The 19,904-nt window shown below is 41.3% G+C and overlaps 1 protein-coding gene across 5 annotated transcripts in view; it reads left to right on the forward strand.

Annotated features, from left to right (window-relative positions):
* Positions 1-19,904, forward strand: part of drp2 (dystrophin related protein 2) — a 132,395-nt gene that overhangs the window by 80,115 nt on the left and 32,376 nt on the right. For all 5 annotated transcript variants that reach the window (XM_031862567.1, XM_031862570.1, XM_031862572.1 and 2 more), the window contains 7 exons: positions 2,359-2,515; positions 9,646-9,766; positions 10,334-10,445; positions 11,355-11,511; positions 13,260-13,406; positions 17,796-17,874; positions 19,777-19,837. In XM_031862567.1, coding sequence (XP_031718427.1) covers positions 2,359-2,515; positions 9,646-9,766; positions 10,334-10,445; positions 11,355-11,511; positions 13,260-13,406; positions 17,796-17,874; positions 19,777-19,837 — 834 coding nt within the window. The remainder of the gene's footprint in view (positions 1-2,358; positions 2,516-9,645; positions 9,767-10,333; positions 10,446-11,354; positions 11,512-13,259; positions 13,407-17,795; positions 17,875-19,776; positions 19,838-19,904) is intronic.

Consider the following 19,904-nt stretch of genomic DNA (forward strand, 5'->3'; position numbering starts at 1 on the left):
GTGTGTGTGTGTGTGTGTGTGTGTGTGTGTGTGTGTGTGTGTGTGTGGTATTTAATTCTTGTCTTCACAGTTGTTATGGACTGAGAGCCGGTTCTGCAGGGGCTACAGTAAACTAGATCCTCTGATTCACAGCAAGCTAAGCTGGGGTGCAGCGTGGTCTGCTTCACACAGGTTTCCTGACATGATGTTGAACAAAGAGGCCTATCAACTCTGAAAAGTCCACTTACAAGCTTGTTTTCACCTTTCCATCTTTCCTCCTTAAAGTTGCAAAGCTTTTTCCCTCGTGCCCTCCTGCAGCCGGCCTCCCTGACGTGATTCCTAATCCCTCATGTGTCAGCGCTCATCTCTGCCAATTTTCAGTTCAAATTGCCTTACATTTGTTAACGTGACATTGCTGATGGTTGCATGCTAATGGTGCAGCTGTGAGTGTTTTCTTGGACTCCGCGCAGGATTTGCTTATGTTAACCATATGTTTTGCAAAATTGTGATTATTGTGTTTGACTACATTCAGACTTCTTCAATCCTAAAGTGTTCCTCTGACTTACACTTACAGTTTCATCTGAATATCAGTCCAATTACATTTTTGAGATGTTCCCCCTCATTTATAGTCATGAGCAGTGACACTTAGATGGTCTGTTTCTCTTTCTGACTCTCGCTCTTGCTCTCACTCCCACTCCTCGTCTCTGATGTGACAGTGCTGGCAAATTGTGATGTGCATGAAAAATGTTGTTTGAGTGCTGGCTTCTGGTGTGTAATTGAAACACTGGGACACTTTTACAACGCTTTCCCCTCACCCCTCCAGTGCCAGCTGTGCCACTGATGAGCAGTAGCGTTGCCTCAGACATCTCTCATGCTGCTGGCAGGTGGCAAGCAGATACATTCTCTGTTTTTTGTTCCTGGTTTACGCAAACAAACCTGCAGCAACACACACACCTCTCACCACCTAATATGTGCCACAAGATACTTTATGCTTGTTTTGCTGTGACATTGTGATTTAACACTGTTGCAGGAAGACGTACTGTATAGTGTCCTGTATTTTGGAAATGCATGGTTCGGCTCAGATGACACCCAGTTCTGCGTGTACTTGCTTACTTTACTACTCAGATTTAGGCAGATATGCATCTAAAACATCTAAGTAATTCTCGAAACAACGGATCCCTGATTTATACCAGAGGTAAAATCAGAGAAAAGAATCTTCACTGGTTGATGATTGACTCGTCATGATGACTAAGACGTTAAAATAATGAAGCAGAATTGTTCTTGTATTGCGCTGTAGAGCTGGTAGAGTTCGGGGGAGGCGTTTTGCAAATGGTCAATTATAATAATTACATTTACACATTTTAATGGTGAATTATTTATCACACACCATCATTATCGCCACCCCATGCTTGTTCAGAAATCATGACTGTTAAAATACAGCATTCAGATACAGAATTGTCCAGAGTGACATGATCAGTGAGGTGTAACTAATTTAAATCCTATTTGTTCCCTTCATAACTCTTTCAAGGTGAAGTTGTGGCCTTCGGCGACAGCAAATCGTTGACCTTCTCACAGTGTCAACAATGTGTCCTCTGACAGTTTGACGTCTGCATTTTGATATAGTTGCCCAAATTAAGAACAGTGTAGAGTCAATCAAGGTCCTCTGCAAAACACAGTGGAATAGGACATTGCATTAAGATGTTTCTGTTTGATTTAAAAATAAATGCCTGTTTTAAACGACCCATGCGTCACTACTGGATTGGAATTGAAGGTTAAATTCAGAGGTTGATGAAGTTTCGTCTTTTGGATGTTAACAAAGCTAATACTGTCTTGGCATTATGGATAGTGGGCTACTTAAAATAATTAATAATAGTTGTATTGGAATAGGCTATATAGAATGTAGGCCACACAGACAGAGAGTCACAGAGAGAGAGAGAGAGAGAGAGAGAGAGAGAGAGAGAGAGAGAGAGACACAGCCCCTCCCCCACAGTCCTCCTCAGTTTGTAATATGATATTCCCGCATAAGTAAACAGTAACACATGGTGAACTGCTCCCTGCTGAGTTTAAACTGCTCTGCTTAGTACATTAGCTAGATATCCAAAATGCTCCCACACTGGCCAATTCAAAAGTCTTTTTTTGGCAGATATAAGAGATTTGTTTTCACGTGGGCTACAATGCAGGAATCAGGACACCACAGATTTCGTAGTTTCTACTATTCTTAGAGTAATGAAACTGTGACGTTATGCAACTGCGGTTACGGCAAGATCGGTTAATCCCGACATCCCTAGTTGTGACCAAATTTGATCTGCAGTATTTGGTTGGAGTGTTGGAGAGCATTTGCTGAGCTAACTGTGTATGTGTGTGTGTGTGTGTTGGCAGGGTGCGGCTGGAGGCCTTCTCCGACAACAGCGGGAAGCTGCAGCTCTCTCTGCAGGAGATCATAGAATGGCTGACCGCCAAGGACGAGGAGATGTCGGAGCAGCTGCCCATAGGAGGCGACGTGGGGGCCGTCCAGCATCAGAGGGAGTTCCACCAGGTAATGTGGATTATGATACCTTTGTTAGTGCAAATATTACACCCCCTGTACAAACACTGATGGGATGGAGTCTATATTCTGCCCAAGGGTAAATCGATATCCACGTCATGTCTATACCCGCACAAAAACACACATGTACTCAGAAAAATTGGGCGTTGTGTGTGAGGGGACAAGACTCATGCTACAGTACAGAGTGCCCATTAAAGCCCCTATATATGCATCCATGTGGGAGCAGTGTGAAACATATATTGAGGGCGTTCCTAGGGTAATGTGCTTTGATCTGTGCAATGTGATGTCATTGAGATGTCAGAGGCAGGGGGTTGGAAGCAGTGTTTTGTAGCGGGTGGTAAGTGGAGGAATTTGTTGTTACTGGAGACAGTTACCATGGTAAAGTGACATGAGGAGCAGTCGGGTATTATGGGTTGTATGTTTTTTTTTTTTTGGAGGCGTTTGCAGATAACAGAGTTTGTAGATATCACAAATATTGGTCACAGCTGAATTTATTGTCCAGCCTGAATCAATAGTGCTTTCTCCAAGTTTCAGCTAGCCGTTACTATTGATGGAGGTGATGGAGGTGGGGCTCTGAGCACTGCAGTGTGTGTTGCGAGTGCCAAGGACCAAGTCTAGTGCAAATTCATCTTTTCTGCAAAGAAGTGGTTTATTAAATGCGTAAATAAACGTGACTTTAAAGACACCGTAGAATAAAGAAATACATTTAACTACAGTTGTAACCGCTTACAGGCTCAAGTCTGTCCGGGTCAAATTGATGACTATAAGCTGATGATTATTACAACTAAAAGTTTGTTATTTTTCTTTATTCCTAATGCAGATCACCATCTAATGGATATTTGTACACTTATAAAATGCCTAATGATAACCTAATGAAATGCACAGCTTTGCTATTTACTGAATTTTGTTGGTTGTTTCAAAATACGGCCCCTTGATGAGGGTGGCTTCGACTACAGGTGCTTTCTGTTTTTTGTCTCCATCACTAGCAGCTATGACTCCTTGTTTGAGTAACTGCACAAGTAAGCCTGAGGAACGTCAAGCTTTGCTGCATCTTGTTGGCTCGGTTTTGGCAATTTGTCATGCATAAACTTCAAGGAGGCATTGTTTTTTTATTGAGAGAAAATCACTCTCTTTTTCCATTCATGATTTCGTTGTGCGCGCAGCACCAGCCTCAGGTAGGCAGGAATGAGTTTGCACTCAGTTGACTTGACTGAACTAGGGCGGCAACTCGATTAATCTGTAGATTATTTTCTCGCTTAATCAAATAATCATTTGGTTTCTAAAACATCAGAAAGTGATTGAAGAATGATAGAAGTCCAAAAGCACAACAACAACAAGGCAGTAGATCATTATAAGACACCTAAAACACGTAAAACACACAATCTGCACACTACAACCATGATTTTCTTTAAAAATCCAGTGACTCTTTGTTAAATAAATTAGTGTTGATCACCACTGAGCCAGGTGAGGATTAGCTGCTTCATCTCTTTGTGATGGCGATCAGTCAACAGTAATATGTGTGCTGAATAAAGGCTACAGACAAGCATTTTTATCAGATGTTTTATTTCTCATTATTCGATAGTGTTCAACAAACATTTTGTTAAAGCTGGTCATGCCTTTTTAGCTGCTACGCCTACTCCTACCGTCAACCCTGCTGACTCAGCGGCAATCATTGATCCCCTCCCTCCAAGTAACCCCACAGGAGATTGAGGTGCTCAGGGAGCTGCTCAAACTGGATCCTCATATTTCAGCTGGATTGGATACCCTAGATCCTTTCTTCCTTAAGCTATTAGCTCATATTTTCGCAGCCCCCTTATCTGTTCAACTTCTCCTTGCAGACCTGTGTATTCCCCTAAGACTGGAAATCGGCTGCTGTCACCCCTCGCTTCAAGGGGGGGGGGGGGATATATTAGACCTAAACTGTTACAGACCTATTTCCATCTTGTCTTGCCTATCCAAAGTTTTTGAGAAACTGGTCAACAAACAGCTCACCCACCACCTGAAGTCCCACAGTATTATCACCTCCATGCAGTCTGGCTTTAGAAACGGCCATAAGTGTGTCTCTGCAACGCTTAAAGTGTTAAATTACATCATATGTGCCATCGATAGGAAAGATTACTGTGTGGCTTTGTACAGTCAGAGCTAAGGGTTACCTATCTGACCCACTGTCCCTGTCCAAGGGTGTTCCTCAGGGGTCCATTCTAGGTCCAACCTTATTCAGAATCTACATAAACGATGTTTCTCACTCTGCAGGTGGCTCTCACACCCATTTGTATGCCGACGACACCGTCTTGTACACATCTAGCTCCTCCCTGAATACCACCCGGACTTCCCTGCAGCACAACATCACCTTCTCTTAAACATGACCAAAACAAAATGTTTTTTTTCAACAAACACTTACCACAAACTGCAATCAGAACTCCAATTTGTGGATTCCTATAAGTAATATAATTGGTTTCCTGTACCGTAACAAAGCCTCCTTTTCCCACTTTGCAAAGCACACCCTGGTTAAAATGACAATTCTTCCCATTTTAGACTATGGTAATGTAATGTACAGGTCTTCTTAATAAACTAGATGTCATCTACCACACCGCTATTCGCTTCGTCACCGGTGCTCCTTTCAACACTAATCATTGCAGGATTAGTAGCCATTTTAACTTTTTTATTTTTAAAAATAATAAAGTTCAAGGCTTAAGGGAACTTCAGTAAGAGTTGCTGACAGAGAAGTCCACCTTCTCCTCCTCCTGTCAGATAATTCCTCCATGGTTCAGTGATTTGAACTGCTTTTAAATCCCTTCAAGGGCTTGTGTGGATAGAAGAGCACACAAGCTCACAAACTCGGAGACTGAGACCTTATTGATCACGACACAAATCAGTGCTTGTTTATCTTTCCAATAAATATTTACTTCTTCCTATTGAGGGCAGGGAACTAATACTTTCACTAAAAACCTGTGATCAAAATTTGACTTCCTGGTTGTCAACAGATTCTGCGGGACATGAGTTCAACTGAAATGTTGTCTGTTGATTTTCATACATACAACAAGCTTCTTCCAGCCCGGCAAGTCTGTGTTGACATGGACAGATATTAGTTTGGTTGCAAGTTATTTAGCCGGGAAATAAAATGTAAGATATATTTCACCTCATCAGAGCAGTGACAAAAATCATGTATTTCACTCTTCAACATCAACTTTATTGATCCTTAGGAGGGAAATTAAGAGTGATTCAGCAAGTCCCCCAACAAGACATAAAGAGTCTAAGTTGATGTAGTGAATACGATAATTACGTTTCTTTAAATTAATTTCTTGTTATATGTTGATTTCAATTAGCAGTGTTTCCCAGTGTGATGCCACAACTCTTCAAGACTGATAACTGGTTTGCATCGTGTTGAGATCAATTTTCTGTGTGTATGTGCAGGACCTTTAACGATACAGGGGTTCATCTCATTATCCTTGTCTCCTCCAGTCTCTTACCCATCTTCATCACTCACTGCAGTGGAATGAGGTGCTTTTGCCTCGTAGGGTTGTTCCTTCTCTTTTGAAAGAATCTGCACACCCACACAAGTGTATTCTGTTATTTTGGCAAATTAGACCTCTTTATTTATGGTTAAAGTTGGTTTGGGCACCAAACTACACGTGTAAATTAACAGGTGCGACAAAACTAACCAGGAAGTCAGAGATATGTCTGTGAAGCACAGCTTAAATGGGTGGACCATATGAGTAAAGGGTCTTTGAGCCGCTACAGCGTTTACGCACACTGACCAGAAAGCCTCTGGTCACTGGTAGCATTAAATACATACAGTCATATTAGACTTCCTGTATTTAGCAAGCTGACAGCATAATTTGAGAGAGTTTCAATATTATATCAGTATCTTTATTGTTTCATCAGGCAGATCAAACTAAAATAAATGGCTTTTGTGTGTTAAAGACTCCCACTGGTGGGACAAAAACAAAAATCCCAGGATGTCTTCAAGGCAGGAGAGTCTCTCCACTGAAATCCTTTTTTAATTGGCATGTTATATAGACCTGTGTGAGCTGTGTTGGGGGAGACTCATAAGACTCATAAAGTTGGTACAGACAGGAGTTGCCCAGCAGGCGCGCATGTGTGCGTGTGCATGTGCGTGTGTGTGTGTGTGTGTGTGTGTGTGTGAAGGGTAAACGTTATGTTATTCTTGGTCCTGTGTGACAGAAAGAATTTGGAGAAACGCCACCTGGGATGTTCGGGATGTTCTTTCATTTCTCGGTAAATCACCTTAGTTGTGCGTGATATATCTCAGGAACTGGAACTGGTTCAGACATGAAGATGCGCATACACACACACACACACACACACACACACAGTAGCCTACATTCACACATACTTGTAATTGGTTCTGTAAGTACAGCAGAGTGTCCCTTTCCACCATCTTTCCAATTTTCTGTGCTGTCAGTTTGTGCAGTGTTTCTGAAAAGTGACTTGTATCGACAGCGGAAGGGTTGTGGCTCCCGTTTAATCCCACTCCAACTCCCATCTCGACGGGTGCGCTGTGAAATCATCCTCCCAATTAACAGGACAACAGAGAAACACCACCACTCACCACTTATTCACAATCCTGCAGTTGCTTTTATCTCCTTTACTCTCCCTCTTTATTTCTCTTTTCCCTCTTCATCCTTCTTTTGTCATGCACACTCTTTTCATGCTTTAAGACCGCAGTCCATGTTCTCTCTTTCCACAGCTATCCCTCCAACATTGATGGAGCTGCTTAATGATGCACAGGCCTTAAAAATCACTAAGTCATTCATAGGATTCACTGTTGAATATGCCTGCTCTCCTCTCCTCTCCCTCTTTTTCTTCCTCACTAAAATGTTCCATTTTCCACACAGCGCCTTTATAATCTGAGATGTCTCGGACTGCCTCGTTTGGTCGCTCTAAAACTTTTCCCAACAAAGCAGGGAGGGAAATTGCATCCCAGTTTTCTATAGAGATTTAAAGCGTTTTAAGAAATGTGAATTATTGATCTTAAGTGGATTTATTCTGATGTCGTTTTTGAGTGTGGGAAGATTTCTCGCTGTGCTGCATTTTGTGTGTGTGTGTGTGTGTGTGTGTGTGTGTGTGTGTGTGTGTGTGTATTGGTTTGGGAGCATGTTCATTGTGTGTCTATTTGGGGTGGTGATGAAGGGGAGTTTGGGCGGGAAGATATGTCTGTGAGGGTTGTGTGCGTGTGTGTGTGTGTGTGTTTGGGTGCTTGGATAAGTGAATGAATTCGGCAATGGGAGGGATTTGTGCATCTGCAGCAGCTGCAGAATCGTCTCTGCCTCATGCGACAGGGATAATGAAATAAAATTTCCAGAAGCACACTGAGGGAGGAGTAAGAGAAATGCCATCAACATGTTTAGATGAAATGAAGTCAATGAAGTCATTTCTCCCCCTCCCTGACTTTCTTTACCCCATGCATAATGTATCTTAATCTGATCTGAAGGCTTCGCTCTTAATGTTCCTTCAACCATAGATGAAGCCTCCGAGTGTGAAATTTAGCTGGAATTAAAGTTTTAACATGACAGCTGGCTCAGGGAATCCGTAGCTCAGCTCATCTTTGGGCAGCAAAGCAGCTAAAGAGAGTATGGAGAGAATAAAGAGAGCTAGAGAGGATGAAAAGAGGGGGAAAGGAAAGGAAGTGAGGATGTGAGGAAGAAGAGAGAATTGGTTTGCGATTAGAGAAAGAGTTTTCTCCATGACTGTTGCAGTGGGAATCTTATCTCGGGCCACAGCTCACCACCGTTACACACTTTTGTATGTTTGCTCGGTGCCGGCTGGTGTTTGCTGGTGTTTCATCGGGTGTTACTGCTGCACCGCACTACGTTGCTAATTCCAGCTAGTAATGTCGATTTTCAGCTGAAATTGTAATCTATTCATAGCGTAAAAGGATTGAGCACGCTGGCTTCACCTAAATAAATTACTTTGAAGAGAGCTGGCAATAATTTCCACACCTGCAGACTGTTTCATACAGAACAGAGATTAGTGTAGAAGAATGAAGAAGGTTGACACACCGGCTTTCTTCAAGGCTCTGGGGAGGCGGGTCTGCTCAGTGGTGGAGTGAAGGGCTGTATATAGTATGTGTTTATTTGTGTCTTCTTGCATAGGGAGTGCTGTTAAGTGTGGACCAGTAGAGCTGGGCTCTCCAGCTAATTGGCTCTTCTGTGTGTGGCGGCAAACTTACCAGTACTCCCAGTAGTCCAATTGTGCCCTGGGCTCTCAGTGCAAGCAGACAGCCATGTAATCTCATGCGGTCCTGCCAGTTGATCTTTGCTGTGTGTGTTTGTGTGCATGTTCAGGGATTCCTATTTAACCAATGTATGCCATTTTGTGTTTCTTACATGTGTGTGGGTTTGGTGTTAACTTAAATGGAGCCTGTGTAACTTTTACTCTGTCTCTATAGTGGCTAGTTTGCTGACTTTTTGAGTCTTCTCTACTTACTAATGTTACACTTTATTTTAGCATGTAAACTGTAACAATGAATGATCCTCCAAAGTCTGCATTTCTAAAATGAATATGTGGTAATGGACTGACAAACTCCGACAAATACAACAAAGAATTGTTCTTTTGCCCAAATTTGATGGACAAAACACATGTCAGTACCCAGTAATACACTGTGTGCTGGTCTGCGTTCAAGCGATCCTCGTCCACTTGCAAAAGCTGGAAATGCCGCCACATTTTATGTACCAGGTATTTCTACTTATGGTCACCAGTGATACATCAGTTGATCTATTTTAGAGCAATAACAGCAGCAGGAAGGAAGGACTTCCAGTATCTCTCCTTCACAAACTGCGGGTGAAGCAGCCGGTCACTGAAGGAGCTGCACAGTGCTGTTAGTGTCCTGCTTGGGGTGGGAGGTGTTGTCCATCAGGAATACAATAAAAAAACAAAAACTCCATTGCAAATCCTCACATTTAGAAGCTGGAAACAGCCAATCATTGGCATTACTTTGAGTTTATATTAGTTTAATTTGAGTTGTAGACACACATTCAGCTTAGCCTACAGGACTCATGCTCCTCGGCAACAACCAGCACTTTAGTTAGAAAACGGCTTATGTCTTTCATTCTCTTCCACTTAGAAACACTCTCCCCTCTCTGTTTGTCTCCCGGCAGGCATTCATGGAGGATGTCAAGTCTCGCGGGCCGTTCATCTACTCAGTCTTGGAGTCTGCCCAGGCCTTTCTGGCTCAGCATCCCTTCCAGGAGCCAGAGGAGACCCTGACTGATGGAAAAGGTCTGCTCCCCTCATACTCTGTGCCAACTGCTGCGCCAGCCAAAATATCATACTCACAACCTCCCTCTGCTAAGCCCCGCGGAGTTCATTTGGTAGGACCCATGCAGGTGAAATCTGCCATTAATAGTTATTAGCAGTGATCCGTCGTCTGGTGTCACACTGGGTTTAGGGAAGGTGTCTGGGTCGGGGCCAATTAGGTCCAGCTCTGCTATACCATCTGCTCAGATCAATAATACAGCAAGCTCTGCTGTTTCTCCACCGACACGTCCTCTTTCTTAAAGTTTTGCTCTCAGCACTGCCCTCTTGGGAAATACTGTAGCAATCTACTTTACTGTTTTCTCCTTACGTGTCCAACTTGTTTTGCTCCCTTCCTTCCTCCGTCTTTCCTTTCACAGAGTCGGTGTCTCCAATCATTGCTCTTCTTGTTGTCTGACCTCTAACCCCTGCTCTCCTCTACACCCTGTTATTTCTCCCACTGCTTTTTTTTTTTTTTTACTTCCTCCTTTGCAACTTTATGCTTTTACCCTTTTATGCGTGAACCCGTCTACCCTCTTCCACCCTCTGCAGAGGTGTCTCCACGCCGGCGAATCTTAAACGTGAGCCGTTCAGTGTGGAAGCAGGCAAACGTGGCCAGTGACCTGTGGGAGAAGTTGACTGCACGCTGTGTGGATCGCCATAGGTCAAGCACTTCTTTTACCTTGTGTGTAGATTGAATGTGGTTTCTGCAGTGGTGGAAAGCACTTTATTTATGTTCAATTGTGAAGTACTTATAGTTGACTTTAGTGTTCTATCAAAGAGGCATGTCACCTCTAATCTAACTGTTGTTATTTTAATAATTGATTAAAGACTGAAAATTGATTTCAGAGAAAGTGTAGCAGAACTTTTTGTTTTCTGTTTTTTCTTTTCTTTCCAATTCATATCATCTCATGATATTAGATCCTTTGACTGAGCTATTTGCCTCTTCGTATGTTTTGTATACTCATGCTGTGACCTGGAATTTATTGTCCGTAACTGTTACTTATTTAATGTGCTGTTGCTGTCTTGGCCAGGGCACTTTTGAAAAGGGGATTTTTGATCTCAATTAGGCTTTTCCTTGTTAAATAAATTTGAAATTAAGCAAAAAAAATAATACATTTATAAATAAATACATTTTTTTACAAAAAAAAAGGTTTTTACCATATAATAGTAATATGCCTGTAACTATTCGAGCTATGAAGTCGAATGTTATCTCTCCCTGTGATTGTGAGTGCGTGGTCATGTAATACATTACATGTAATACAATTACCATAACCTGATTACAACAACTTTCTAATATAATCCATTACAGAAACAATTAAGAAAATGCATTTGTCAAGTTTTAAAGTAAAAAAAATTCAGAGCTCACTAGAATATTGAAACATGTTTTTGAAGAAAAAGCACTTAGATTATGAAACGATGGTATGAAATAATTTGGGCACAGCTCTACTGAAATTACAGTCTGTAAATTTGCTCTATGGAGTTTGATAGATGTATTTGCTTGCATTACCTCCACATTTTAATGCTGCAGGCATTAACTGTCAGGAATTACGTTTTTCAACGAAACCCCCAGACACATGGAGAGGACATTAGAGCGTCTACTTCAGGTCCAGGCGGCGATGGAGGAGCTGGCAGTGGCCCTGGAGCAGGCAGAAGGGGTGAGAGACGCCTGGGAGCCCGTCGGAGATCTCTTCATCGACTCTCTGCAGGATCACATAGACGCCACTAAGGTAGACACAGGAAACCACGCTGCTTCACATACGAGCTCTCTCTTTCCCCTTATCGCTCTCATCCACATACGCTTGTACACGCAGACGCATTATCATAAATTCCAGATATAAGTTGCTTTAACCTGCGGAGCAACTTGATTGTCTCTTTTGAAATAATCGCCCCAGGCTTACCCTGAAAAAAATATTGTGAGACATTGTAAACAAACATCAAAACACTGACAGCAGTGATATATTACTAATGAATAACTGAGAGGTGTGTATCAGGCTGTGTTGCTTTAAAAGGTTTGTTTTGGTTGCCTGTGTACACATCCCTGATAGAGTAGCTGTGATCTGACAGATGCTGACAAGGACGTGGCACTTCAAACTGGCATGGTGAGATGGCAATCCCCAAGTCGAATAGATGTTAGACAAATCGCAGGTCATTGGTTCAGTCATTATGTAATGCCAACATGTCATTTTGTGGCGCTATTCATTAGAAGTGTGGGCCCTTCACAACAATTATCTCACTGTCACAGACAGCACATGTTCGGCTCGGTGGTTAGGGCAGGCTTGTCAATTGGCCTCATCTGTAACTCACATTTACACACAAGATACAAAAGCACACACGGATGCATGCAAATGAGACACACATACATTATGCACACTTGCATACACACGTATAGGGCTGCGACTAAGGCTTATTTTCTATAATTTGGTCTCTAAAATGTCATAAAATAGTAAAATATGCCTGTCACAGCCTCGCAAAATCCCGAGGTGACATTTCAAATATCTTGTTTTCCAATCAACAGGCCAAAACCAAAAGAAGTGTCTGTTACTGTCACATGAAACTGAGAAAAGCAGCAAACCCTCACATTTAAGAAAAAGATCATCCTAAAATGTTTAAAAAAAAATGAATCAATCATAAAAATAGTTGCCGATTAATTTCCTCTCGATTGACAAAATGTACTATTTTAGCTCTACACTCACAGCACGCACTGACACATGATAACAGTGAGGCATTTTTTTAATACTTCTGCTTGTCATTTTGTTGCCTCTGCCTTCCACATTGTCCCTGCTGGTCTGTCAGCACAGGAAGCACATTCACAGATATCAAGGATTGATGTCCTGCCATTAAAATAATCCATTTTGTTGAATTTTTTTATCTCCAGAGTGAATCTTCCAGAGGGTTACAAATTGTTCAATATGCAGTATGCATTTGGGTTGGAACATTATTTTTATGTTTTTACTTGAATTCACATCATGTCATTCAAATTACACACTGAGGAAGGAATGCAGGGAAGTAATCCTTAAAAAAACATGTGACTTCAGGCTGTCAAATGGCTGAGTGTGCTGGAGTTCCTGCCATGCAGCTCTCTGGTATTGAATGCCTTAAAGTACCTTTCACTCCCAATCTTGTAAGTGTGTAATGCCATAAAAAGACACCAGTCCTTGAAAAAAGTACTGTATACATTTTCTGTTGTCCCTCATTGTTCACATGTAAAATCGACTTTGGACAGAGTCTGGTGCTATTCCAATACCATTATACATTTGTTTCACTTTCATTTATGTTGATATATTGCTGCAAAATATTTTCCTAGACAGAACAGAGCTGACAGCAAAAAACGGATACGATTTCAATTGATTTTTGACAGTTGGTTCAGACTAATGTTTGGCTATGTCTGAATATAAAATGTTGAATATCTCTGCTGTTTCCTCTTTACCATCCCCCTCTCTCTACCCTTGTCTCGCTCTCTCTCACACTCCTGCAGTTATTTAAGGAGGAGCTAACCCAAGTGAAGGAGGGCATGAAACACATCAATGATCTGGCCCACCAGCTGGCTATCTCCGATGTCCATTTGTCGATGGAGAACGCCCGCGCCCTGGAGCATCTCAACAGCAGATGGAAAGTGCTTCAGGTAGAGTTCACTGCTGGGTCTGCTTTGTCTGTTTGACATTGTCAGCAGCAGCTTTTTCATCAGTCAAATTTAAGGGAGACATTCGGGAGTGATTCCATGTGTTATGTTGTTCCGAATGCAAATTAAGAGCTTTTGTGAGGCTCCAATAGTGCCCACACGCCAGGCCTCCAACTGCTTTACAACATGTCTTCTATGTCTTTTTGAGCTTGTGAAGGACAACGGTGTGATTTAGGCATGGATAACAAGCCGTGTGTGATGACAAAATCTCTTATTAGAAAGGCTGATCAGATCATTTTTCAACTGGATAGATGAATGCCAGTTACTGTCAGGGATCTTGAAAAGCACTGAACTAAGTGCTTCATATGCAAGTGATTTATCAACAATTGTCCAGTTAGGTGAGTAGCACCGATCTGAACATAACATCCACGTCAAGGGGGCTCCATGGTGGCCTGTGGGTTGATGCTCCTACCATAAACTGCAACGTACCAGGTTTAAGTTCGGAGGAGAACCTTTGTCTCATGTTGTTCCCATCACTCATTCCTTTCATCTTCTGTCATCTCCTTACTGTCAGCTATTGAATAAAGGCATATATGCCACTCAAAAACACAAGCATGGAAGTTTTACTTGTAGCTTCACAAAAACAAATCTTGTACATTTAACAGTTTTGCTCATCTTTTGATGGTAGACTGCACAGTTCAAGTATATTTTGGGGTATTTTTTGCTCTTATTTGATGAAAGACAGTTGAGGATTACATGAAACAAAAGATCCCTGGCCGCACTCCAAACCACCAGCACATCCATAATTCCAGGGCAGCGATGTATTTCCATTCTTCTCAGTTCATTTCAAATTTATCACATGCTCGACTCTTTTTTTTATGTTTTGTAACCCATCGGGATGAAAGTAAATTGAGAAGAATAAAAGAATAATTAATTGAAAATATATCCAATTTCCTATAACAAGCATGTTTGCAAAATGATCAGTTAATAAATGTAACAAGTGTTACAATAAATGAAGTTAAAATGTAGGTAGTAAAAGGGCTAAAACATGTTTAACCAAATGTGCTGTTAACATAAGGCAAGGCAAGCATCAGTATGAGGGGCTGGGGTTTACAGAGATTATCTGAGCTGCTAGAACTATTTTAAAATGTGAAAATGTATATTTCGATCAATTTCTATCCACATCAAACGGCCCAAACACACCAGTCTCATTATGGATCTGTTTTCTAAAAGCAGTTGTTTTTCAGCAGCACTTCATTTATGTGATGAGTTGAGCTCAACATTTATTTATTTTTTCACACTATTGATCAGAATGTTTAAATGTTAACATGTACAGTCGCTGTATAGATCACGTCTTTGGTATTTTTATGCGTCATGAATAAATATACATATAAATATAATAACTTACATTTATACACAGTTGCATGAAGCGGGCAATTCTTCAATGAATCCAAGGCATTTACTCTCAAAGCCTTTTAAAAATTTCAAGGATAAAGTGCCTTGAATTCATTGAAGTGGACTTTGCCATTCCCCTCGATGCTTAGCTGAATGTATGGATGCATTATCCAGTGAGCATTGCCTCCATCAGCAACCTCTGTAGTACTTGTAGTAGCAGCCACTCACGTGAGACCCCCTGTTCCCATTAAACACCCTTCATGACATCTTCTCCACAGCCTGCTGTTGATTGCCTCATCATTATGTTTTAATTGCCACTCTTCCTGTCTGTCTCTCTCTGCCGACTGAACATGATGATATTATCGTCCAACAATTCCTAGATATAATTTTCCACTTTGCACACTCACTGCTCCCGTACTGTTTGCGACTTTCGTGTTAGGTGGTAAAGACGGCAATGCTGGTTTGTCAATTGGTCAGTTCACCACTTTGGTCCAAACAGAAATATCTCAACCGTTTGTGGAAGGAGTAGCGTTAAACTGCGTACAGACATTCATGGTCCCCAGATGGCGTATCTTAATGACTTTGATGACAACAGAGCAGCTAGCATGGCTGTAGTCTCCCACGCCGTGTCCCAAATACATACTGATTGTGAGCAGGTTGTTAGTGTAGGGTGTTTTACAATAGAAAAATGAATAATATTTACACAAACCAGACATGCATACGGTTGATTCTTGAGTGTGCTGTTGATGCATACTTTTCAATGCACAAAGGAAATAGAGGAGCAGCTGACAGCAAGAAAAAAAGTGTGTGAAAAATCTTGGAAAGCAAAAGTATAAGATCTTAAAAAACTATATATTTTGATGTCTCTTTGTAAAGTTTAATTGGTTGCAGCTTTCTAATGTTGACATCTGATGTTCCATTTATTGTTTCATTTCACGTTATAGTGTATTAATATGTCTATAACTGCTAAAACAGTCAAGTATGTAGTAATTGCTGTACAGAACTATTAGTATGGTTTTGTGACTCTGCTTGTGTCTTCTTAAAAACAACTCCTCCTGTATAAGGTCCTTCTAAGGTGTTTAATTCTAGTTGTGTTGATCCATTTGAGGATACTCATTTGACCAAACCAGATCAAGTGTCCTCTTTGTTCCAGGGAGGTACGTCATATCCTATAGTTGCAGCTATAATGAGTGATATGCAAGCCTTTTTTTAATGTGTGGGATGGAATGAGCTTGCATATGAATAGAAACATTTGTCAGTCTTATTTTTGTCAGTAGCATATCTCTCTTCTGTTACAATTAAAGCACCTGAAAGGTTTCTTTCACGAGGGTCACGATGCATAGTGACGTTTAAACAATCAGTAAAAGCACTCAGATGGGCATTAAATTCCAATGCCACACTTTCTGGAACCTGAATTATAGAGAGCGAGAGATATCCTCTACAAATTGTCTCCACAGTCTCATGTATTTTAGGAAAGGATTGTTGGGAACGAGCTACAATAAAAGAACAGAAATTGCGACTCATCTTTCTCCTCATTGATGTTTCTTTGCGTTGGAGGTAAGAAGAGTCTTCATGAAAATGTTCTTTTACGGCACAATTTCTGCAAAATATTTGAAGCACTGTGCACTGCAGTTGGTAGTGTGTCCTCTGGTCTTTGATTCGAGAAGTAAGAATGCCTTTAATTGCCCCCTTGATGATCAACACTGTCAAAAAGGCTTTCAGTATCCATATTCACCAGCAGATCTTGGATTGTTCTGAGTTTCTGTGATTGTAGATCCCAAGAGACATATGATGAGGCAGGTGTTGCAAATGGTTTTGAGAGGGGAAAAAAAGCCTTCTTTGAGCTGCTTTGCCTGCACCCCGGTCGATCTGCTATCTCCACTTTTTCATGTTAATTAATTTCAACGCAATGAGATGCACTGACCTGCTATCTTTCACTGTGAAAACAAGCAGATTGGAGGAACCTTGTTTCTTTGTCTCCCTCTCTGTGTCCTACTTCTCTCTTAATTAAAATGATAAATGCTAAATCCCAGCAACAACCTGTGCCCTGTTGGTTTTGGCTGCTCTGCGAAAATGTATTTCCAAATTTGATTTGCTAATATTTGTCGATCATGGATAATTCAGTCGTTTGTCTTCCTTATGGAAACCCAAATTGCCTAAATAGATTGTACAACACCACACTGTTGGCAGTAACATCTCCACGGCACATTGACAATGCTCTATATTAGACCCAACCAATATTAATCACCCTCCAGATTATGTTGTTTTATTTTCTGCTGAGGGAGCAATGACATGTGCACACAGAGAAATGCCAACTTAATATATCTAACTTTACACATTAAGACTCATTGCCTGTGCCTCTCTTTAAAGTCTTAAGGCCCCTCACAGTTTCTCCTTTCTCTTCCTCTCTTTATCTGTCGCTCTACCTCACCGCGAGTGGATTTACCTCCCATTGTCTCAAACATCCAGCTGACAACGATTCATGTGCCAAATCCAATACATTTCAAATAAACCAGGATTAGGCAGGCTAAATCCCATTTAGTGGGAAACATACAGTAACTGATATGAAATGCTTTTACAAACGTAATTTAGTCTCTCAGTCTGCGTGGTTATTGACACAACTCCTGTGAAGCTTTGCACCCCACCCCCCCCCTTCTCTCTCTTCATTTCATCATCTTTTCCACACCGACATTGCAAACCAGGTGCCTCTGTCCTCGTTTCAACAAAATATATTATTTGGTAATCTCTGTCTTCATCTCCTACCTGCTGCTCTTCAAAGGCTTTCAAAGTCCTTCAAGAGGGCCAGTAGACTAAAAAGACATCATTTATATTCCATAGTTAACTAATGGAGGATGAACAGGTGGTCTGTGTGCATATTTGTCTTTCTTTGGGGGATTTGTAGCATAGACAGATGTACAGCACAATTCCCTTTGATTTAACTCTGCGTGTGTGTGTGTGTGTGTGTGTGTGTGCGTGTGTGTGTGTGTTTGTTCTCAGGCTTCCATAGAGGAGCGGCTGAAGCAGCTCCAGGATGCACACAGAGACTTTGGCCCCGGATCGCAGCACTTCCTATCCAGTAAGAGTCCTCTACTGCTATTTGAAGTTGGTACCTGCACCAATCTGTGCCATGCTGTGCCAAGACACTGTCTCAGAGTGTAGGGGGATGAAAAGGTTAGGTGTGTTACACTTTTTTACGATAAAGCTTTAAAACACGGCGTGTATGTTTGCGTGTGTATTTGGGTTAGAGGTGGAGCTGACAGGCTTTGTACGTCTGTCTTCATCAGATCCAGCACACCGTTGCGATAGAAATCCCCAGCGATGCTCATCAGATCCTCTCTAATTTCAGCAGAGATACATATCTGTGAATTCTGTGTCTTCTTTTACCTGCTGCTCTTCAAAGGCTGCAGAGATGCAGCAGGAGGGCTGAAAATGTGATTTTTTTTTTATTTATTTTTTTTTAAAACCTAATTTAAACTGATTTGTGTTGAAGGGCTCCCCGTGTGAGTGCATCTGTAGCGGTGTGTGCGCTTATGTGCTTCCAATGTCCTCACCAAACCTCATCCACTTTTACTGCTGTCATGCTGGCTCAGAGATGCCACACTGGGGCTTATACAGCACTATACCCAACTGCCAGCTCAGCCCGCTGCGCCCTGTAGGAGCGTCTGTGTCGGTTCTTTATGCATCAACATGCATTTATTTCAGTATGTCGTTTGAAATAGCACATCAGACATATGGAATATTGATTATGACACTTATTTTACATAGACAGATGGATTTGTGCTGTAGTGGAATGTAACTGTGTACATCTACTTACAGGTAAGTACTGTACTTAAGTTAAATTTGAGGTACTTTACTTGAGTATTTCATCACTATACATTTATCTGGTAGCTATGCAAATTAAGATTTTAACATTTAAAATGGGTTACGTTTATATAGTTACATAGTTAAAGGTAATATTAGTGGCTTTTAACCTTTTTAGTTTTAACCCCTTATAAAACACAGTGTCTGCTTGTGTCATGTTTCACATGGTGACTTCTGAAACATTACATTTAAATAACTGTTTGAGGCTCAGATACAAAAATCTACAATAATTACTCCCAAAAAGCCAAGGAAGAGTCAAGAAAAGTAAGACAATTTTATGTTGCATAACTTTTTTTTTTTTTTTCTTTACTAACCCATCAATCATGTCATGACCCCCAGATTTAACTTGTGACCCTTTTAGAGGGGCCCGGCCCCCAGTTTGGGAACAACTGGACTAAACTACCGAACTGAATTATAAAATAGTTTAAACTAACTCCACCTACAACAGTAAAATGCTACTTTTGTATTAATGCGTCAGTATTAACATTCTAACAATATAATATACAATAATATATCAGTCAAAGCGGATATGTTTCAGCACAAGGAATACTTATGTTTTATGTACATTTTGATGATAATTCTTCTGTAGGATGTTGAATGCTGGACTTTGACTTTTAATGGAGTATTTTTACATTGTAATATTGGTACTTTTAGTTAAGTAAAGGATCTGCATACTTTCTCTGCCTTTGGATTCGTGAGTCTACTTCAGTCTTCTGTGCGTGTGAGTGTTTTTCACATATGCAGAGCAGCAACACACAAGTCTGCATTGTGCCATGTCGAGATGCAATAATGGACAATGACTGGTGTGTATGTGTGCGTGTATGCCTCTGTATCAGTGTGCCTCTTGCTTCTTCCTGGGCAGTCTCTTCCTCTTTGATCCTCTGCTGGACCCTCTGTGGTCCAGTTTGGAGGTCGGTTTAAACACTGCAGTCATCCCGTCTCACCGACTCCTCTGCCTCCGGTGTTGTATTCGGCCGTGCCAAACAAACCAACACTCTGTGGAAACCCGACACAATAGACGTGCCTCTTTGGCTTTACAGTTGTAAAAGTGCACAATGGCTTTTCATGCGTCACATGCCAGTGCTGAAATTGATTTAGTTTCTGTGTGTTTGCACAGGTTCAGTGCAGATACCGTGGGAGCGTGCCATTTCCCCCAGCAAAGTGCCCTACTACATCAAGTAAGTGCAACTTCAGGGTCAGTTTCTGCGGTGTGTGTGGAATGTCTGTACTTTGGCTGGATTCAGT

This window comes from Anarrhichthys ocellatus, unplaced genomic scaffold (assembly GCF_004355925.1).
Source record: "Anarrhichthys ocellatus isolate YVR2014 unplaced genomic scaffold, GSC_Weel_1.0 scaffold27, whole genome shotgun sequence".
Lineage (NCBI taxonomy): Eukaryota > Metazoa > Chordata > Actinopteri > Perciformes > Anarhichadidae > Anarrhichthys > Anarrhichthys ocellatus.